Here is a 23,869-nt window from a genome sequence, read left to right as displayed (position 1 = left end):
CACAAGCAACTGTGATAATTCCTTAGGACTGTGGAAGTATTTTGAATGTTTTCAATTGCTAATACATCTCCATAAATCATTATTTTTAAAATAATATAGAAAGAGGAGTCGTCATGCTCAGCTGATGGAACATTGGATTTAGGCTGTGAGTCTGAATTGGAAGGCACAGAGATGGCAGAGGTCAGTGCCAATGGGGAAGGAAATGGAGGTAAGTGTGACAAATTTCAGGATACAAACCCTGTTCTCTTAAAGGTTATGTAGAATTCCAATAACTTACTAATTGAGTTCCCTACCATTATCGATAACAGTTTTCTTCTAAGCTTCTACTACCTCTTAGATTTATCATCAAACAATTCTGGTTCAAAAGATTATCACCTAAGAAAAGTAAACTGCTCTTTGCTTTTTGTTTTATTTTGTTTTTTAGCAGTATGGCTTTCCCTGGATAGTATTCTTGAGTGTTATCAGTATATTTCTCCTGCAATCTGAGAGGGTTACTGGGGTATGTCGTGGTTTTATTCTTATAAAAGTGAGGCCTGAGAATGCCAGTGTTTTATTTCTGATTGTGCTGATTTTTTCTGTGATCACAAGTAGTTTTATAATAGCTTTGTTCCCAGGTTTGTCCTTAATAAATTAAGCTTAATGTTAACATTCCTGACAGCAAAACAATGACCAAATAAGTTATATTCTTCTGAAATGCTTTTGAAAAGTGAGAAACCCTTCTAGAATTCTAAGGGGGCATTTTCCACCTCTGAATTCTGTCCATGTGGATCCATTTTTATCTTTCTCAAAACATTTGCATTGTGATTCCGTTGGTGTATGTAATTTCTGCACTGCAGTTTTGGCAAATCTTTGTCCCACAAAAGCTGCTGTACTTTTCTTTAACCCTACTGGTCCCCCAAGTGGACCCAGATCATGATTTGGGAGGAAGAGTGTGTCATTAAAGTCTCTGTCGGTGGACTCATAGAAATCAGTAAATTATCTTTAAACAAAGAAGCCTTAAAGGATCCTTGCAGAAAAATCATACTTCGGTAATAGCCCAAAGCCATTCATTTTATTAATGGTCATAGGAGTCCCTTTGTATTCTGACTGGCCACTCCTGCCCTTTAAAGTGATGTGCTTTCTGATAGTCCCCAAGGGACTGGCTCTGCGCCAGCGCTATCTGACCTGCAGCCGAGATGCTGAATTAATGGAGGAAACAGATTCTTGTCTTAGTAAAATGGCTGAAGTCGGCTTTCTAGACTTTTTTAGCCAACTTTCGTTGAATTTGCTGTCCTTATTCCTATACCTTTTGAAAACTCAACTAAGCCCCCCAAAGTGCTGTGAACTTTGGCAGGTCCTTGTGGTTAGAAAGAGAACAAAGCAGAGATGCATGACATTTTCTGGATTTCTGGAAGGGGCACACCCTTCTCCTTCAGTAGGATGAAGGGGAATCTTATTGGGTCACTCCTTTTGCCGTACTGCCTGCTTGCATGAGCACTTGCGTGTTCCCTCTCCCTCCTCCACCACCTCTCTGTTAACGTATATCAACGTATATATTGAGTTTCTGCTATGTGCCAAGTACTGTTCTTGACATTATAGTTACAACAGTGAAAAAGAAGAACAGAAAGAGACCTCTCATGGCTTTTATATTGGTAGAGAGACAGACAATGAGCAAAAGAAACATGTAAAATTTACAGCTTATTCAGTGCCAACAAGAGATATGGGGCAAAATAAATTAAATGAGGAGATAAGAGTGAGAGAGGGGTATTTGAGGAAAGACCCGAGGCAGTGAGGGAGCAGGCATTTGATGGGAGAGAGTTCTAGGTAAAAGAAGGAGCAATGACAAAGGTCTTGAGGCAGTAGAGTGCCTGGAATGTTCCAGAAACATCAAGAGGCCAGTGTAGTTGGAGTCCAGAGTGAGCAAGGGAGAAGATGGTAAGATACAGTGTCAGAGAAGTGATGGGGCCTGGTACGGAAGTTCACTTCTTATTGCTCCATTTTTCTCAGTGAAATAGGAAACAAGTTCTTCAGCCAAGGGTGCAGATGGGGAAGTAGCTTTGTAGATCTAAGGGGAAGATAGAAAATGTTTGTCTCAAGTCCAACAGCATTAAGGACACTCCTGAAGTGGCTAATCCTGAATTTAACATGAGATCAGCCAACATAGTTGTACATTTTTCTCCAGTTATGTTCATGATCGCTGTACAAGTGTGGAGTGGGTACAGAGTTGGATTGGACCAGAGCTGGGATTTTGCCAGGTGTGAATGATGAAGCCAGAGCGGGACACAGTTGAGGGTACATGACAAAGAACATTGAAATCCATCTCCATTGAATTTCAGCTGGTTGTGGAGGTGAGGGAAGATACGATTGTGTGTGGGATGCTGTGAAGGAGGAGGTGGAGGTCTCCCTAGGGCGGACAGATCGTTTGTTTTTTTGTTTCGTTTTTGAGGTACATGGGCATCTATCTCACTGTTGTGGCCTCTCCCGTTGCAGAGCACAGGCTCCGGACGCACAGGCTTAGCGGCCACGGCTCACGGGCCCAGCCGCTCCGCAGCATGTGGGATCATCCCGGACCAGGGCGCGAACCCGTGTCCTCCGCATCGGCAGGCAGACTCTCAACCACTGCGCCACCAGGGAAGCCCCAGATTGTTTGATTTGGTGTTCTAGAGGAAATGAGTTGGAAGGATAGGTGATGTAAGAGTGGAATGTGTGAAATCGAGGTTAGGGTGATATGGGATGCATGTCTGAGATGAAAGAGGCAGGGTAGGTTGAAGGCTGTCCTGAATGCTTAGGCAGTGTGTGTACCCTCTTCAGAGTGACCTGGCTGAAGTGACCATCAGCGACTGAAATTTAGCAGGCCTTCCTCTGCCCAGCTTCGTGTCCTGGGATGGAACAGGGCCTACCTGGAGGAAATGTTGCCTTTTCCTATTTGCACAAAGATGTTGTAAAGGCTGGTGGTGGCCCTGCCATGAAATATTAGAGAATCGTCTGTGTGGATATTGAAACAGACAGTTATGACAGAACTAGCATTGAAAGGGTGCAGCACTTAGGAGCTAAAATCTCCCGAAAATGAAAGGGAGTAATCCAGGAGTTGGTAAATATTTAGTAAGGAGGAGCAGTCTGTTGATGCTGGAGGCATCTAAGGAGCAGGGAAGGAGAGTAGAGTCCCCTCGTCCCATTTCCAGGCCCAGCAGTACAAGATGCGTGGAAAAGAAACAGGCTGCTACTTGAGAGTGTTCCAGGGGAAATAGTGTCCACGGGAGAGAGCCAGGTTTTGTAGATCAAGATGCGAAGGGAGGGTTCAGGGAAAAAGATAGAGGTTAATCAGAGATTTTGCTAACGACTAATCCTGAATGTCAGAGGAAAGAGTGGGAGGGTTTTAGTGGCTGGGAAGGGGTCGGGGACAGGGTGAGAGCACTTAGCCAGTAATTAAACCAGAGCAGGGATAGGCAAACTCCCCTAATTTGAAATGTGAATAGGTACTTCACCGGATAACACATGCCCACACATCTCCAGCTAATGTGACCAAAACTAGATTTCCTGGCCTCTCCTTTGAAGCTGTAGTAGGGAAATTGCTTTGAGGAATCACTGAAAGAATAGTAAATAGCTTATTTCCTTGAGTATCCCTTGACTTGCCCACTTTTCCATCTTACTGCAAACCACAATTGCTTCTTATAGGACAAGTATATTTCCTCTCCGTTTGTGTACCGTAGACTTACGTGTAGAGTCCATTAACCTTAGGCTACATTTTCAAACCTAGATATTGAAAATATGTTGAGTGCTCACAATGCCTAGGCTTTGTGAGCTGTTTGCATGTAGATTGTTTAACCGTGACAACATTCCTGTGAGATATTCAATCTTCCTAGGCTCTGTTATTGTGTTTTATTTAATTTTTCTATTTTTAATTTTATTTTATTTTTGACCAGTGAGGAAACGGACTTAGAGGTTTAATATTTCATCCAAGTGTCAAGCCCAGGTAGATGTGAGTGACACCAAAAGCCAGGCTCTGACCACTGACTCTGCCTGGGACTGTAGGGAACACTCTTAGCCAGGAGTCTTTGATGCAGTTTGGTTTTTCAACATTTGTCCAACTCTGTACTGATTATAAACTTGAGCTTATCCAAATGGAGGAGTGGGCTACCACATGATTTCTTACAAATCGATAATAAATACTATGAACCTGAACTGGTTTAGGTGATTTCCTTGCTTACTCTATTTCTAATACGTATTTGAACCAGCAGTTAGAATGGATAAAATTTCCACACTTCGTACAGCTGTACAAATATACTTTGAAAATATAATTAGAGAGGGAAGGTGGGGATGTGTGGGGTTGCAGGGGCATGGGAGAAAGGGCAAGGGGAGAGGAGGAGGGGAGGCGAGGGTCCCACCATCTGTTTTTTAAATCTTTATTCCCTTCTCCTTTTCCCGTTCCTCCTTTGGGATGAAAGGGTGAAAAGTATCAAGGTGAATAATAACTATCAATTGGTAGGATATGCTTGTGGCAGTCCAAAGAGTAAGCCTCCGCTAGCATAGAGCTATTTCAAATTAACAAAGATTAGTTGACATTTGTTGCATCACTAAAGGGGAAACACAGTGAAGTACTTGAAAAGAAAGCACTTTACAAAAACTGATGACCAGAAAGAAATCTTGCAGCCTGACTCCAGTCAGTAACATTTGAGTCTTTAGGTAGAGTTAATAACAGTAATGTTTTTGTCCTCTTCTTTCAATCAGTTGGCCAGCAAAACAGATTCGTTTTTAAATGAGAGGTGCTTTGCCAAGATACTTTGTTTTAACGTTTTGTTGAAAATTTTTAGAGTGCAGGAAACGTGATACATTATCAATTATAGAATTTACAAGACACAAAACTATAGTTGTGCATTATGTTTTTTTGACTCCTAAACAAGTTTTTCAAGTTAATAAGAATTAGAGACTCAAGAAAGTAAACTCTGCATATTTTACAAGCTTAGCTCTGAAGATCAAACAGTGATTTAGGTGAATCACTTGATATATCTTTGTTGACAACCCATGACCATTTATGCCAATATAAGTATAGATCTATGTCACCCAAAGAAAATATGTAGAATTTTATGGGCTAGTTTAGTCAGAGATTTATGGTTATGTTTGTGTCTGAGTTGTTTTCTGAACATAATACATTGGTATATCATGAGTTTGCTTACACATATTAAGTTGACTTACAGTGCATTGCTGGCTGCAGAAACCACACATATTTTATAAGAAATGACACACTCAGTAGATCGTCTTCACTTTCTTCCCCATCTATTTATAAATTGTTATTAACAGGAAAAAAAATGAGCTTCTCTTTTTGTGGCCCTGATATATTTCATGTTTAAAATCAAAAGCAACCATCCTATTCAATCTTTTAAAATGAGGAGACTGGAGAATGTACAATTTTCATCCATAGAGATCAAAAAAGGTTCTGCTTGTTATTAACCCTAATGGCTTTCAGGGAGGAAGCAGCACTCTAGCTGGAGAATTAGTATTTTCAAAGTCTCTATTTAGGGAAAAAGATTATAGAGAACACATATCCTATGTTTTAGTCCTCAGATCCCAGGGTGAATAATGATTCCAACATTTGAAGAATTTTCTGTGGTCCTTTTCATTATTCCTTATGGCCAGTTTTATAAGCAGGTTTCTGATTGTATGATTCTTGGCAGGAGTCGTGTTAACTTAATGAAACATTATTCTGCTCACTCATTGTTTGCATTGGCTCAGAGGCCACAGAGGGGTCTTTTTTCAAAAGTGAAAAGTGCTTTAAGATGGCCTGAAGTGTGTGCATAGGATCTCTTTTGAGACATCAATTACACACAGATGAGCAGCTTCCTGGAGGAAGTGAGAAGGGGACTAATAAAGGTTTTGGTGCCCTCAGGGAGTATTCACACTGATAGTTTATCAGTGGCAGTTTTATACGAGGGGAGAGAAAGGAAAATGAGGGGACCCTGGAGCTGCGAAGGGAGTGTTCAAGTAACTTTCGAAAATGTCGCCAAACTGTGTGGTGTGTCTTTGCTCTCAGTGTTATATGTCTAGTCTTGCTGGAGGCTTTTCAGGAGCTTGTCTGTGACTGCTCCCGTGTGATCTTACATCAGATGACACATGAGCCTTCTTTGTGTTCACCATCCATTTCCACCTGACAGCCATTCCTGAGAATCTTGTAGGAGGGAAGGGAATTGTTTCAGTGACTGCGTCAGATCCCCTGATTTTCTTAGGTTAGGCTACTTTGTCAAAGTAGGTTAGGCTACTTTGTCTTTGATCCAATGTCTGCATTTTCGTTAACAGCTTTGTTGGCTCCTACAGACACCTGTTCTACATTGGTGGGCCAGGGAAACTTAAGTATGTGAAAATGATGTTGTTTAAGTTACACATGGAAGAAAATACAGAGGAAAAAGAATACTCTTCACAGTCAGAAATGATCATTGGCAGGATATACAACTTCCTCTGCCCACTCTCATTCTCCTTTCTTTCATTCCAGCCCACAGCTTTCCCAGTTCAGGAGAAGTATGAGGGACTTCAGAAGTTCATGCAGGCCTGGATCCTCTCTCGTGCCAACATTTTACTTAAGCCAGTCAATTAAAGTAGACATCATTCTAATAGTAAATGCCCAGAGAGATGGGAATCTCACAGACTCATTTATATTTGTCTCTCTGTGTTTTTGATAACTTTTATAGTCAAGAAATTTTTCCTTATGCTGAAATCTCTTGAGCTTTTAATTAAACCAATTTTCTCTTGTATTTCCCTCTGATGATGGAGAACAGCTGGGCATCATCTAGATATCACCCCCTTCATCTTAACTTCTCCAAATAACTTGTCCCAGCCCTTTCAAACATTACTTATAGATACTATTTTCCATTTCTTTTACCCATTAGGGACCTCTTGTTCTTACATATTTCTCCATGAACTATGAACTTTGTTCTTGTGTAAGTGGATTTTGGTCAATTTTAACAGCCCAGAGTCATGGAAGAAAAAAAAAGTTTTTAAGTGCAGATAAAGTGACCCATTTAAATGTACTTTCCCCCTCTTTTCTTGTGCTAGGAGAGAAATATTTCATAATATAAAGACTGGAAATAGAGTATGGTCTCATGATAAAAGCAAACTCCCTCTCAAATAAAACCAAAATTAAAGGTACTCCCCCAATTACCTATCCTGACAAGCCAGATTTCTTTTTGGTTGATAGAGTTTGTGATTGGTATAGAGGAACAACAGCATCCATGCTCTTAAAATGAAGTACTTTTTCCATGATATCAGATAATCCGTTCTTTCCTTTTCTCTAAAGTGACAGCGTGTAACCATTTCTCAAACAGTTAACCATGTGTTCATCTAACTCCCTTTCTCGTACACCGGAGTTCTCTTTTCTATGTTGAAGAATGAAGTAGTAGTGCCCGTGAGTGAAGCACTTATCCTTGACCTGTACCAACCTTTTAATGATATTCTTCCTGCATGCTTTTTCTCTATTTCTCATTTTCTAGGTGGGTTCCTGTATTTCTGTGTAGATGTTTCAGGAGCTTGCTGCAGCGTAGAAGATCACAGGTGTCGTGCGATAGAAGAGAATAGCTTCTAAGGTTTCCCCCCCTCACAGCAGCTTACTGTGTTATTACTCTCCATAATTCTGAGAGGAATCTGTGTTGGTTCTCTGGTAGGAGCAATTAGGAGGTTAGAGGCTGGTACCTATCAGATATGCTTTTCCTATTAAATATTTTCATTTCTGGTTTGAGTTTCTCTTTTCTTGTCTGAGTTTAAAGGGATATTTTTATGGATATCCAGAGGTACTAGTATAACTAAATTGCCATGATGATAAATTGAGTGCTTGTTAAGAGGGATTCCTGTACCTTCAGTTCCTCCTAGTTACCTGTGGAGATTCAGTGTCCTGTCCGATGCAAACCAAAGTGCTTGTGAACCATTTGTGGACCTTGCAATTAAATCGTGATACATCCAGTTCCAGAATATCAGATGAGCATCATTTGTAGCAATATGATATCAGCCACCCAAATCTTTAAGGTGTCCGGCACGATTACATCTTATGAAGTACGTTCTTACTGATACACATGGCTGGTATAATTATCATCTGATTCTTTATTCCTCCTGGTTTATTTTGCTCCCTTTTCTGTAGACCTCTTCTGAGTAAGAAGAGGACTTCATTGGCCTAGTGAAGCAGGCTGTAAAGTATAGTAGTATTTTTAGTTATATTAGATATATTTTATTCATAGAGAATGTTCAAATATCAATACTTAAAATGTTTAGACACTTAAAAGTCTTCAGGGAAAATTGCTGTTTCCATTATTTTATTGCTGTTATTTCTCTATTTAATTGCTTGCCTCTCATATCCTTTGAATGTTCTCTTTTAATGCAGTAAGGAAAATTGTTTCAATCTAGTTACCTAAACCTATCTTGGAATAAGGACTGCTTTGAGAGAAGTGGTTCTCCTTAGTATGGATCCAAAAAGGATTAAGGAATTGTCTTTTCTCTGAAAGAAATTGAGTCCTGGAAATATTTAGTTGGGGTCACATGGGTTTGTCTAGTTGTCGTTAAGTTGCCTTTAATAGTTTTGGGCATATATTTTGTTGCTGTGTTTATCCAGAATATCTGATATGCACAATTTCAAATGTAAGTATGGTACATAAGACATATTATAATACAAACATAAGCTTTTTTGATTATTTGCCAAACTGGGGATACTTTTGATTTACCTGCTTATTGATTTTTTAAAACAAATCTTAGTTGTCACCACTAGGTCTTCGTACACTTGGTTTTTCTCAGGCAGAATTAATAGCTCTATACCATTTTTTTTTAAATGTATTTTTAAGAAACCTGTGGTCTCAAAGTCAGGTCTTAGGTCTTAGTCACTGTTTTCCCATGCATTTTATACAGTCCTTGGCATGAAGGTGCTCAATAAAAGTTTTACAGTTGAATGAATGATTAATAAATAAACAATTAAGCCCCCTCTAAGACCCAGCCCTCTTTTAAAATGTGATTGAATTCTCACAGTGTGCCACGGTATTATCCCTAATGTACTGTGTGCTCTTCAATTTCAATTTTATTTATGAAAACTCTATTAAGCCTATAGTGTATGTCAGGATCATTTTGATAGAAAACTGTTTTTTGATTTGAGTGCATCTAGTCTGATTGTTCAGAAAATCGAAAGGAAGTGGTCAGAGGAAGAACTGATAGAAGTGAAGTTGGTCAAAGGATGCTCTTCTCCCTGCCTCCATTAGCCCTTTGAACCCCGGTTACCTTAGATAGCCAGTCACTTAGTGTGTAGTTTAATTGACATATAAAGATTAATATCTTTGTTGCAGTGACTCTCTTGTGCCCAGATCCTGGGCTTTTGTGGTTCTGCCCCCACCCAGCTCCTGCCATTTCAAGTAAACATTGTGATTTCTAATTTTGACTTTTAAATGATACTTATTTCACCATGCAAAACCTCCAGACTGTGACTGTTCCTCTTAAAATAAGGCAACGAGTAAGGATGGCAGAAGGAAACGTATCCACGTTTAGTGGCAGGTCATACGACTTCCCAGCTGACTTGCATAGGATGTTTCGTAGTTTGGTTTTTCATACTTTCCCTAATTGACTGTAGGATAATTTAAAAATTTTTAATGAAGTTTCTGTTTTCAAATTTTAAAAATTCATCTTTTATGTATACTTTTGCACAGTAAAAAACTATGCATTGCTGACCTCCCCGTTCATGAATTCTTGTTAAAAACGGTAATTGAGGGCTTCCCTGGTGGCGCAGTGGTTGAGAGTCCACCTGCCGATGCAGGGGACACGGGTTCGTGCCCCGGTCCGGGAAGATCCCACATGCCGCGGAGCGGCTGGGCCTGTGAGCCATGGCCGCTGAGCCTGCACGTCCAGAGCCGGCGCTCCACTAACGGGAGAGGCCACGGCAGTGAGAGGCCCACATACCGCAAAAAAAAAAAACAACAAAAAAAAACAGTAGTTGAAAGTTAACTTCAGAAACAGATACTTTAGATAAATTTAATGAAAATCAAATTGGACAGTTTAGTTTAATAAACATTTATAGACCAATGGCTCTGTGCCTGTCTTTGCACAGAAGTAAGTCCCTGAGTTGCTGGGCCTGTGGGTGGCAAGGCAGACGCAAGCACCAGTATTGCAGGGACTGTCATGGATTCATACACTAAGTTCCAAGGAAAGGGTGGGGAGGATTAAGTCTACCTCGGAGAATGGGATAGTCAGGAAAGCTTTGGGGAAGCTGAGTTTGGTCTGCCGAGTTTGCTAGGCAGAAAGGTGGAAGAGGGATGGTCAGAGCGAGTGAGACATACAGCAAGTATCTGTGTTCAGGAAATGGCACAAGGTCTTGACTGACTGGATCAGAGAGGGTGGCAGTTGGGAAGGCAAGCAGATGTGAAACTAGAAATAAAGACAGTCAAGATTGCATTCTGCTTTCTCCCTTCTTTGTGTCTTGGGCTAAAGGTCAGAGCCCTCTTGTGTACCTGTGAGTGGATTGGTACTTAGATTGGGGGGAATGTCACCCATACCCTCTCTAGCACTCAACTTAAAAAATATGACCTCTAAGCCATATTTTCCAGTTCAGTCACATTGTCAGAATGGTGAATGAAAAAGAAGGGAGAGAGGGACAACTTGGGACTCTAAGAAAAGAGGCTGAAATCCAGTCTTGTTGGAACACAGTCAGCAGTTTCTCTAGCCTTCTAGGCTGTCCCATGGTTACCTGTAATCCTCCGTCTCCCTTTGGTCCCAGCCTTCTAAGTAGAATATTTTGGAGGAGGGGTTTGGGAATCTGAGGGTGAATGAGCGTAGAGGTAGGTGAGCAACAGCTACTGAAAATCCCATTAACTGTTTGAATTAAAAACTAGCAGATTAGCTTTTAACTATGCATTTGGCTTGTCTGGTTTGGGCAGGCAAGCAAAACGTAGACAGAAATAATATCTCTGTACCTTTTAGCACATGTTTTCTCGTCTTCGGCTTGTCCGGCTATGAAAAGGGCAGGCAGTCTTGTGGGGGTTTCCAGGTATAAAATCCTGGCATGCGTTTTGTGATGGTGCCAGTTAGGAAAAAAAAGAAAAAAAGCTTCTATTCTGTCCTGAATGCCAAGAAGATATCACTTTCTAAGCTGCATGTCAGTGTTAGATATTTATTGGATAAAACATCTGTCCTAATTCTTCACTCTCCTGGGTCCTGTTGTAATTTCACATACAGGGGATTTCCCCTGGTCCTTTCTCGAGCATTAATTTTTCTTTGGCTTATGTTTTAGAGGCCAAACTCAGCCCCTTAGATAAATATTCAGGCAACTGTTTGAAAAAAGGCCTGTATTATTTATTTATCACATCTGTTAAGAAAGCTGCAAGGATAAAGTAAAAGTGAAAACTGTGTGTTTTGTCAGAATATGAATATGCAAGAATATGTTCAACTACCTCTCAAACTGTGGCAGTTTTGAGAATCAGCCGCCCTCATCAGATACATGGCAGAAGAATGAATAAAGTCACTTAGATGCTCATGTTTGGGGTCTATATTGTCAATGGGCGCACACACACACACACACACACACACACACACACACACACACACACACACACGCAAGCACACTGTTTGGGGCCTATAGATGCGTTACATTGTGTCCTAATCATTTTTATTCTTGAATTTTTTCCCTTTAAAATAAATTTTAGATCCAAAGGAACATTCATACATTTTATTTTCTATTACACTTACTTTCTTAAAAGTTCTATAATTATTTTATCAGAAATAAATAATTAGGGAAAATGGTTTGACCCAGAGAAATAGGACCAAATTCAGAAAGAGGAATCGGGCATCAGGTAGGAAAATGACTCTGTAGTAAAGGAATTCTCATGATGCTTCACTTGGGTCTAGGCTGGAATGTGAATGTAAGATAGAGTAAAACAGAGTTGAGGTAAAGGAAATTGAATCACCTCAAGAAAAAACTTCACGGTATTCCTTGATGCTCGTTTCAGTTTTATTGTCCTGCCCTCCAGCTGAAATTCTGGTAAAGCTGAACAGAATCTCTCTTTTGGAAACACTGTATGTAAATATATGTGGATCACTATTAACATAGTGCAGTGGTGAATTTAAACGACCATTCAGCGTATACTGAAATAGGTATCACAATACCCTGTGGTTTCCTAGGTCAGAAACAAACAGAGCAAGTCATAACTTAGATATCTGTTATCCTCAGGAAGTGACAGCTGACTGTATACTGCTTATTGTAGCAGTCACAAAATATAAGACATAAAGCTTTGATTACATCTACACTGATTCGGTATTTGTTGTTTTTTCGATCCTGCTGCATTGAAGTTTACCTTTGAAACACTTATGAATAAAATCATTTCCTAAGAAAATTAGTAAATTTGTTTCTATGTCCAGTAAGCAGAAGCATTCTCCTGTTTTCCACACATTTCCTGAAACCCAGGTACCGCATTTGGTTATCCTTTTTAACTACCATTAAGTTTGTATTTTTCTAGGTGGCAACACGAATTTAAGAATGTGAAAGTAATGAAATGTATTTGCTAATGCGCACTTTACTGCTGGCTGGGCTTCCATTCCATCCATTTAGGTCTGTTCGTTTGAGATCGTATATCCTGCCTGCCACCTTCCTCTCGCCTCCCCAGTTTGTCACACTTCGTATGGACTCCAGAACATTGAAAAGGCCATCTATGTAATCAGTACAAAAATACATTTATCTTTAGAATATAAACCGATGATTATTTCTAATACTTCTTGATAAGTAAGCTTTGGCAAAGTGTTACAAATTAGTGATGATTCCAAGGAGAGAAGCCTGGAAGCCATAGTTTATGCAAGCAGTGTTATAAAATGTTTCTTTACTAGAACATTTAGACTGTTTTAAGCGAAAAATGTCATCTTGTGTTAAATAGAAAAAAGTTACCTGGTCTTAAACTCAAGGACTTCTCTCCCTGTATCCCTGGGCAAATCCTTTGGCAGCTTCAACCTCAGTGTTTCCTGGGCCAATCGCTCTCAGTTTCTTCTTGTCAGAGCTCAACGTCTTGTTCCCTGTACCCTCATTAACTTCCTGTTTCAGGTCCTCCAACATGACGCAAGGAAATTAAACTTCTTTAGACATTAAATTTTTTGTATCAGTTGTTGCCCTTGAAGCCAGATCTTCTAAGCGGAAGATTATGGACCTGGCCTTGGACCCCAGCTCTGCTGTTTCACTTGGCTGTGTGACCATGGGCAAGTTATTGACCCTTTCTGAGCTCTAGTTTTCTCTCTTGAATGTGGAGATGATACTTTTCCATCTCGCAAGGAAGCTGTGAGGATGAAATGAGACCACATGTCCAGCACCTGGCATTAATAACTAACAATTATTTTATCTTCCAAAACGTGTTCATTTTGGCTTCCTGATTACTTTCTGTTATTAAAACAAAACTTGATTAACTCTTTATTCCAAGTATGCTCTTTCATGGACCACATGTTCATTTCTAGGCAACATCAGCTTGAGTCTGTCTAAAGCAGTGCTCTCGACACTAACACGTGCATATGCCTCCATTTTTTTTAACTCTTATGATTTGTACATTTTATTGTATCTGTTTCATATCAAAATAAAATATTTTAAATAAGCATTGAACTACAGTTAGTAACATGGAGGCTAAAGTATTTGGTGGGAGATGTATTGATCTTTTCTCTTTTTAACATCTTTATTGGAGTATAATTGCTTTACAATGTTGTGTTAGTTTCTGCTGTATGACAAAGTGAATCAGATATATTCATACATATATCCCCGTATCCCCTCCCTCTTGCGTCTCCCTTCCCGCCTCCCTATCCCAGTCCTCTAGGTGGTCACAAGGCACCAAGCTGATCTCCCTGTGCTATGCAGCTGCTTCCCACTAGCTATCTGTTTTACATTTGGTAGTGTATATATGTCCATGCCACTCTCTCACTTTGTCCCAGCTTACCTTTCCCCGTCCCTGTGTCCTCAAGTCCATTCTCTATGTCTGCGTCTTAATTCCTGTCCTGCCCCTAGGTTCATCAGAACCATTTTTTTTTTTAGATTCCATATATACATATGTATTAGCATACTGTATTTGTTTTTCTCTTTCTGACTTACTTCACTCTGTATGACAGACTCTAGGTCCATCCACCTCACTACAAATAACTCAATTCGTTTCTTTTTATGGCTGAGTAATATTCCATTGCATATATGTGCCACATCTTCTTTATCCATTCATCTGTTGATGGACACTTAGGTTGCTTCCATGTCCTGGCTATTGTAAATAGTGCTGCAATGAACATTGTGGTACATGACTCTTTTTGAATTATGGTTTTCTCCGGGTATATGCCCAGTAGTGGGATTTCATATGCCTCCATTTTTGACTAGAATCATTTTTAACTCCTCCACCTTCCTTTAAAACTCAGGTCAGAATCCTCCCAAGTTACTGTTCCTTGGAAAATTTTCTTGGATTAGCGTAAACCCTGGTGCCCTTAAGAAGTCTTATTTTGAGATTTTACAATATGTTCTCAAGCTATTTTCTTCTGTCGAACTTCCCCTTGCCTCCTGTATTTGACATATGCCGTCGTTCTGCCACTAATCATAGTGCTTCCTCACTTTGATTTTCCAAATAAACTCCTCCCATCAAGTGCACAGAAAAGGCCTGCATCTACACTGCTGCCAAAGTGTGAAACCTGGTCTCCTAGGCGGAATGTCTGAGGAGGCCAGAAAGAAGCGTTGGAGCTCCAGCACAGGTGTCATAGAGCAGAAAGTGACGGTGGGCTTGACTTGCATAGACTAGGTGCCTGGAAAGCTTGACTCTGGTAAAAAAAAAAAATGAGCAGATTATATTGCAGTCTGCAGAGGACATGATTTTCTTGAAAGTAATTATCTTCAGTTGACATCCAGTATCTCAGATTTCATTACTCCTTCTCCATTGCTGTTTGCCTTGACCCATAGAAGAGGATACACACACCCCAGTAGACCATAGATTCTATAGAAGGAGGGCTGTTAAATAAAAGAATCATAGTACCTCTGAGGTTGGTAGATTGAAGACAATTTCATCAATGTAGATTCTTTCTTCAGAATGCTGTGCGTTGCCCAGCCTCCCTACTCAGCTCCAGAAAGTACCTACTGACTCCCAACTCTTGAGACAGATATTGTGTTCTTTTTTATGTCTATACAATAGCCCCAAACATAGAAATTATCATCAATTAGTGGGTAAGGAAACCGAGGCTTAGAGAAGTTCAGTGTAACCGTGGCCACACAATTATTAAATGATCCCTTCCTTTAAATCGAGATACTCTTCTTTTTACTGTGCTATTTTGCCTTATTTTACGTATCCATTTTCAATTGGAGAAAAGCTCCAAGTGAGGTAATTACAGTGGCTATAAAAAAAGGAATATCAAATTAGTAATATTATTATCTCTCTGTTTCTAGTTTGTGCAAAGCAGGTAACTGATGAGGCATCTTCCACTCGAGATTCAAGCCTTCCTAACACAGCAGTGCAGAGCAAGTTAGTGTCTTCCTTTCAGCAACACACCAAAAAGGCTCTCAAGCAGGTAAGGTTGCTGGCATTTCTTCTTTGTCCCTCAGTTCTGCCTACTTAAGGTAAAGGAAGTTATGCATAGAAAGTCAAATAAATAAGAACATAGTAATCAGAAAGCAACAGAGATGTCCTAGATTCAACTAATCCCTTAATATTCAATACGCTGATTTTAATCTATGCTAAAAACTAGGAGAGGCTTGGCTGAGACCTTTGATGTAAAATAGAAGAGGGAAAATGTGTTTGGAATCATATAGAACTAAGATTTTGTGTGTGTGTTTTATAGCAAGTATATTGGGTTCATACATGCGTTGCATATTTTAAAAATAAAGTCTCCGTTTATGATCTCGTGTTTATCTGATAGTCGACGTCAAAATAAATGTAATGTCTTTCTTATTACTGAAATGCATTGTTATAAATAAGAAAAATAGCAATCGTGCCTTGCTTGTATGTAGGCTATCCATTAGTGCGTTTGGTGCTGAATAGAGGTCATCTTTGCAGTATCATCCCAACATTACGTAAGCAGTCTTGAGTTGTGTGTCCTTGTCCAGAGACGGTGCTGGGAAGTGTGGTTATAATGTTGGGCTCTGGGCTCAGACATAAGCTGCTTACAACCCTTGCTACTGTGTGACTCTGGGTAAGCCACTTCTCTCCTCTGAATCTTAAACTCCTTCTCTAGAAGATGTAGAAAATAAAAGTACCCTTCACATGGGAATGATCCAAGAATTAAGTGAGGTGATACACTGAAAGCATGTGGTAGAGTGAGTGGTCCATAATAATCACTCAATAAACGTTACCTTCTGCTACCCACCCCAGAAATGCTGAATGTGCCCAGAAGAAATGAAAGAGATGCTATGGTTAGAGGGGAACATTGCATGATTGTAATAGTAATAAGGTCAATAAATATAAACCTTACATATTTAGTCCTGAATTCATGGTTTTCCCTTGTTTAACTGCTTTCCTCATTTTTTATTTTCATCCTTCTGAGACAGCCACCTCCACTTCACCCCTTGCTGACCCTTACCAAGTCTAGGAATAGAGGTGTCATTCTAAGTGATATATTTATAGCAAGAAGGAGAAGCCATGTTTTTCAATAAAGTTTAAAATGTTTTTAAAGTCCCACCAGCCTGTAAAGCTACTTAATATTCACATCCAATCCCCTAGACTTAGAATGTCTCCATCTACTCCTCTATTACAAACCAGGAAACTTAGGAAAGAAACTTAACATTTTTGTAGTGAATTCTGTTACTTGTAAATTCTGTGTTAACTACTGAAATCGCAGTATTTCCTTTCATTGGTATTATATTTAGGGTAGTAACAGTGTTTCATCCTACAGAGGTCAAATACTCTTTACTGAGCTTGCCATTTGTATCATTGCTCTTGAGAAATGTTATAGATGCCAAAGAACAAAATTGAATTCAGTGTTGAGATCCCTTTTTAATTGGTGAAATAAAGAATGTATGATGGTAGGGAAGCCTGGAAAAAGGCTGATTCAGGTGGCAAATAGGATGCAGGTACTAAAACACTAACCAGGATGGAACAAAAGATACAAAACTGGATACTGGTAACTGGAGCATTTAAGAAACATAGATGCAATCATAAATGAAACTCATACTTCTGAAAAGCAGTGATTTAGAAAATGTGTATACACTGTGAAATCTTCCTCCATGTGAGTGTAAAGATTAACATTCACATCTCTGTATTACCATGTCTCATTATTTTTTACTTTCTTCATTTTGGTTTCATATCCTTTGAACTTTTTTTTTTTTTTTTTACAGTTACTAAAACATTACACAGCTTTGAGTTAGTGGGTATTTTTGTTCGTTTATTTTGTTTTGTTGTAGAGCACATGTTCGTGGGAAGCGCCACTTGCTTGATTAGGGGCTAAGCCTTGTTTTAAGAAACCTGCCCTGGAAGCTTCTTAGTGTCCTCAAAGAGCTCTTTATTAATGTCTTAAAACTTCTTGTTGTATAACCAAGTAACAAATTAGTTACCCATACAGTACGGCACAATATAGAGCAGATATGCTAATGTTTGATTAATAATGAAATTCATACTGGAAATACATTTAGAAGAAAAGCTGTTCTTGCAGAATTTTGCCCAGATTCCCTGTAATTGCTGAGTTTCTTAAGACAGCATTTCAAAAATTGACTGAACATGCGGCATTTTAAATTGTAGCAGCCTCAGCAAATCTGCAGCTTTCTTTTTGATAGTTGAATGGCTGTGACCATGTAGAATTCTTTGTAAGTGTGTGTGCCGTTATATATCCATATATATATATTTTTTTCCCATGGTTGTGAATATGTTTTGTGTGTACACATACAGGCACAAATCATAATCTCACCAACGTAGGGCCAGCCAAATAACCTAATAATAATTACATTAGCTGTCATTTATTTTTATGAATTCTAGACATTATTCTCTGCATTATCAGGCCCTATGCCGTTTAATCCTCATACAAATCCTTTAAAACAACCCTTTTAAATATTTGTCAAATGAGGAAGCTACCGCCCAGAGGAACTTACACAAGACTGTCCAGTGAATAAATCTTGGAGATGACATTTGAACCCAGAGTCACGGTTTCAGGTTCTGCCTTCTTAACTAGTAGTTCCTTTTAGCATATGCTGTATAATGGCATAGATGGATTTTTGACATGATCCAAGGAAATCTACATTCTTGAGTATTTGTATAATGCAAGGGAAACATAGTCATTAAGAATATTATTTCCTGACACAGACTGACACAGGGAACAATATTATTTCCTGACACAGGGAACAATGTGTTCAGTATCGGCACGTATTAAAGGGAGGTACTTGGATGTGTTAGCTTTTACCGTTTTACTAGAAGTATATTCTGAGTCAGTGGGGTTTTAGTAGTTCAACTATAGCTTGTCCAGCATAGATTCTTAGAAAGAAGTAGGTGAAAAAAAACCAAAAACAAAACCCAGTAGCTTTATATGCATAAGTATAGTGAAGAAAAATGATTGAAAACAAACCTCATGCAAAATAAGCCAGACATAATTTCCCAGCTCTGAAGCCCTCACCCCCACCCAAAGCATGATGCTGCAGAGAGTGGGTGCTTTTAACTTTGCACTGCTGTTGATTGCGGTGTAACTACAGGCTGGACGATATGGAGGCGATAATGCCCCTTGGCTGTTGATGCAGAGTACTTTCATTGCCCCTAATATTTGGGTCCTTTTAACTTTCTAATCATCAAAACATTAGTTAATATCATATGTTGGGTGTAATTGCATGAATAGCATGTTGTTATTTCAGTAGTTATATTTCTGAATAGAATCTTCACGCTAAGCATATTCAGAAGCCTCTGGGGAATAACAGATTGCTGATTATTACCTTGTTCCCTGTCTTCTTTCTGCCTTGGTATTTTAGCTTTAATAATCCTAAAAGTTGTGAAATGATTAGAGTTTGAATTTCAAGGAAGCATAATTAAGAAAGATTAAATTTGGGAAGTTTCTAAACAGCAGAATCAAATAGAAGGTTAAAAAAAGGATGGATTGAGGTCTGTTAGGATGGGAGGTAACATGATGGAGAACAGAACCTTTCTGTGTTGTTCCTGTTGGTTTCTTTGACTTCCTGCATTATTTACTTAGGGTGGGAGAGTTTATTCATAAAGTTGGAGATCCTTTTCCTTCCTCGTATCGCAAAACAGACATATTCCTGGTATTTTGCTTTCGCTTTATATGTTTGACCAGTACTGTGAAATTCCAAAGGTTATGTTGCATGATAGCAGTTTCTGGACGTGGGTGTTGACATTTAGCATTCTAGCAACAATGCACATTGTTGGTGCCTGACACAGCCAGCTGTTTCATATGTGTGTATTTCTCATTATTTTAGCATTCACGGCATGTGCTATTTTCCGACTTCTCAGTCAAGGGCTTACTGCATCCAGTGCATTCTTAAGTTACATTGTTGGTATTCTTTCTCTATGAAAACAAAGAAGGTATTACTTGTTTATGCAAATTCCAAGTTAACATGAAGGCCTCTGGCTTTAGATTTTACTTTATTTTTCATTGGGGTGGAAATGAGAATTCTTCCAGGTTTTTAGAGTTATCCCAAGCTTTCTGTTTAAAAAATAAAATGTTTATCTAAAGGTTTTCTGTCTCTTTTTACAAGAGAATGTTGTGATACCTCTCTAGAGGAAAGCATGCTCACTCAGCATCTTTTGATTTTCACTCAAAGCCAGACTTGTAATTGTGTGATATGATCTTTACTTTCCTAGACTGGTTTAGCTCTGTTATGTTGGTTTCCTTAAATAAGTAAGTTTATTTCCAAGTGTAAGCCTATAAATTTCTTTCATATTGAATGATACCTGGAAGTACTGAACTTGGCAAGTCCAATGTACTCTGTGTAGTTTGGGCATGAGGACATTACATGTCCGGGCGGCTTGAAAGACAAGCCTTTTAGTAGACTGCAATTACACTTGCCATCTGCTTGTTTATTTAGGTTTCGGTATTGCTTCTTTCTAGAATTGAAATTAGGATTTAAAGTTGTTCGATAAGATATTCTGTTAGCGTTCCATTGTATACCTAAGGGTTGAGTAGTTGGAGATACTTCATTGATATCATCTTCCTAAAATGAATCTAGACTAATATAGTAAGACTTATTGTATAATATTAGTGTCAAAATAAAACCATGCTATAGATTGATCAACAGGGCCACCACTAGCTAATTAAAACCTTTGGTGTGGAATAGAGAAAGGCATCCCATCCCCAAGTTGTCACAACAACAAATAAATCTCCCCTTTCAGGATATCTTTGTGCAGAGCAAATCTTCCATGACCATCAAAAGTGGTCATCCTAATTGTATTTTCTTAAGCTATTACATGGATGTATATTTTCCAGGCTGGGATACCCAAACTTAGATAATTACAAGGTAAATTGCATTTAACCTCTGTTGTATTTGTAGCATAAAATAGGAAGTTTTCTTGTTCTCTTGGAACTTTAGCTACAGCTCAGAGTTAAGGATAATGGGGTACAGGAGTACCCTGTTGTGAAGCAGGGTGCTAGACACAGCCTCAAAGGACTTACTGAGAGGAGGCCAGGTGGCCATCGACCATCCCCCAAAAGCCTATATGAAACATAGCTCTGTGGAGTTCCTGTTTAAAAAGCCTTACCAATATTGCTGTCTCTGTTTTACAGAGACGTTTCCCCAAGTAATTTACTCAGCATTACTCAGCTAGTTAGTTCTCTGATTCCACAGCCTCATACCTCACAGTCGTCAAGACAACTCTGCATCAGCCCCTGTTCTGCTGCAAGTCAGCACAGTAGAAGAGGGAGCTTTTAATACCTCTCTTGGGCAGTGGTCAGACTCATTTTTGGGGGGAGGTGAGGAACTTTGGGAAAGGTGTTTAGCAGGTATCCAGAATTGATGCCCTCAGGCTGAATTTGGCTCAGAGACCTCTTTGTTTTGTCTGACACATTGTTGAAAACAGGACAACTCACCTACAAATCCAGTTGTATTGCTTCTCTTGAGTCATTACTACCACCTCCAATGGGGTATAGGCATCCCGGTCCTCAACCTCCCCCTTGTCGTGGTCTTAGCCCAGCTAGTGTGGTCCAAAAATAATTGCACATTCTTCAAGGGATTGGGAGGAGGAGACACGCAGCATGTGTGAGTGGCCCATGGGCACCTAGCTGCAGCAATATAGGTATCTAACCAAAGCAAACAAACACGCAGACCATGAGCAGCTAGCCTCTTTATTTGCAGAAGCCACGCCCTGGAGTGAGGAACTGGGAATCACTATACTACTACCTGCCTTGTGGACGTAACAGGTGCTAGAGTTCTCTTGTTTGGAGCCAGCCCAAACTATCCCAGACATCTCAGTTGAGTCAACATTGGTTTCTTTCCCCTCCATCCACATTCTGATCTGCTTGGAGGGTATCCCCAGGGTCCACAGTCAAATAAATCCTGCTTTCTAGAAAGTGAATTGGAAGCCCCAAGGTAGCCTAAAATGGCTACGGATCTAGTAAATGCTACCAAGTTGCCCCTTCTCATAGCTGAACTCTGATACTCCTGAGTTTGTTTACTAGCCTGCGGGCTTTACTACTGTGACTGGTGTCATAGTAAAAAAAGCCTTCCCAAGTTTTGCTTCTTTGACCCTAGAAATGTTATTTGGGATAAAAAATAATGCTTGTTTTTCAGAGGTAAAGCAAAAAAAAAAAAGTGTGTATTTTTAATACACTTAAAACAATCATTTAAATGATAGGCATAGTTGTTTTTATCACTTACAGGCACATAGTGTTGCATTTCAGTATTTAAGAAAATGTTGTACCAAGAAATATTGTTCAAATTTCTGAGCAGGAAATACATATTCAGTAAAAAATCATTGAGACCATAGAAATGGGCTCAATGTTGACTAGCATTCCTTTTCCCTACCTTGGCTCCAGCTTGACTGTTTAAAATTCAGAATAGCCTTGGCTTTTTCTTCTTATTACGTTATGTATATCATGGTTTATTTCTGTCCAACTGCTAATTTTTCTATAATAGAGTCTTCTCCACTCTAAAAATTGAGGACAAAATTTTTGTTACTTTAATAATTATTTACTGCAAACACTGTAAAAAGACATGTCATCTTTGACTTTATGATTCCAGCTTCTAAGCGTCTTGTTATATCATCTCTTCTTTTCTTAATCAACATTTTCCAAAATACACCTCCCCACCATGCCATAAAATGAGTATTTTTCAAATGCCTATTTGGATTGCCAAGGGAAAAGTTTGAAATCTGTGATGTGAAGACTCCTAAAAACGAATCACTCTTTATACAGGTTTTGTTTTGTGATGTCTTACATAGTGGGTAAAGATGGGCCTAATTGTAATTTCAGGTACTGCGTTGGCTCATTCTGTTTATTTTTTTTAATTTTTTAAATTTTTTTGCGGTACGCGGGCCTCTCACTGTTGTGGCCTCTCCCGTTGCGGAGCACAGGCTCCGGACGCGCAGGCTCAGCGGCCATGGCTCACAGGCCCAACCGCTCCGCGGCATGTGGGATCTTCCTGGACCAGGGCACGAACCCGTGTCCCCTGCATCGGCAGGCGGACTCTCAACCACTGCACCACCAGGGAAGCCCGCCTCATTCTGTTTTATCATTGGATTGATAGGTTAATGTCTACAAAGTGCTCGGAGTTCTCACACAAGGCTAGAGAGATTTATGCAATTATGTACACACCTTAATGAAAGAGTAAATGTCATAAATATCTTATAGCACACATGCTCTCATTCAGAATATTATTGCCAGCAAGCTAAAGGTGAGGAGGATGGCCTCTTATTCATCTTTGTATCTCCTGTCCGTCCACAGTGCCTAGTACTTTATAAAAGATCAATAAATGTAAGAGTTGAAGGGAAGATGTATCCTGTTATTATTAGCAACAGTATCATTTGTAAGCGATTTCCCAAGCCATTGACTTTCCCACGTGGTTTTAAATCTCATCTGAATATGTCTTTTCTCATTTAAGTGATATTTAATTTTTCACATCTGCAGTTATTTGACGGCTAAATCTTATGGTCTACGAGTTGGACGTTCAGGTAAAACCCTTTGCAAATAAAATGGTATTGTTTCTGTCAGCAAGGGGATATACAGTCAATGCAGTATTTCAGGAGACTGTGACAACTATTGGTCAAAGGACATTAGTCAAGTAACTGAAATGTTATAAAATTGGTAGAAATTACACAGAAACCAGGAATTGAAAGGTTGGAGACTGTCCGTGGTCAGCCTTTTAACCTTTTGAGGAGTTTTAGTATTCCTGGAACCGTGAATTTATCCTCTCTTGAATTGTGTCTGCTTAAGACCCTTTTTATTACAGGTAATTTTCTGTGTAAAACGATCTGCTAGATAAGCTGTATTTCAAAACTTTCCAGTGTCTTTTCAGTACATTATCATCACCATGGTTGATTCATTTATGAAACACAAAGCACTCCCATTTGGAGCAATTTATTCTCGTATCGGTCTTCTTTTCCCTGGATTTGCCAGAATGCCGTCACGTTCGTGTTCTGAAGGTTAATGCCCAAAGTCAAGCAGACAGAAGCCAAGTGCTGCAAGGTTTCCAAGATTAGGACTGATTCCCTTCACAGAAATAAATGATTCCTGCCATGTTCAGTGATTTTGTGCAGCGCTCCCCGCGGCTGAGTGAGTGCATCAATACTGTAGTCCTTACCTGCTGTACATACTGATGACACTCGGTGTTAACTTGATTGACTGAGCAGCCCACTGGAGAGGACGCACCTGCAAGAGAAGTGCAGACATATATTTTTATCCTGGTCTCGAAACGTTTATTTTACGTTTCTTTTCCTTGGGAGTCATGGTTTCAAATTCCATGGGCTCTCAAGCCACACTGCGCAGGTAGAACAAACCTTTACGTGCTGCTTTATTTTCAGAATTCTACTGAAAA

At 39.4% G+C, this 23,869-nt stretch overlaps 1 protein-coding gene across 1 annotated transcript in view; it reads left to right on the top strand.

Annotated features, from left to right (window-relative positions):
• Positions 1 to 23,869, top strand: part of ASXL3 (ASXL transcriptional regulator 3) — a 180,349-nt gene that overhangs the window by 68,328 nt on the left and 88,152 nt on the right. The window contains exons 4-5 of the mRNA XM_060121228.1: positions 100 to 208; positions 15,362 to 15,483. Coding sequence (XP_059977211.1) covers positions 100 to 208; positions 15,362 to 15,483 — 231 coding nt within the window. The remainder of the gene's footprint in view (positions 1 to 99; positions 209 to 15,361; positions 15,484 to 23,869) is intronic.

The sequence above is a fragment of the Lagenorhynchus albirostris genome, chromosome 14 (assembly GCF_949774975.1).
Source record: "Lagenorhynchus albirostris chromosome 14, mLagAlb1.1, whole genome shotgun sequence".
Taxonomy (NCBI): Eukaryota; Metazoa; Chordata; class Mammalia; order Artiodactyla; family Delphinidae; genus Lagenorhynchus; species Lagenorhynchus albirostris.
Note: the sequence above shows the minus strand (reverse complement) of the source record. Positions and strands in the feature narration are given on the sequence as shown.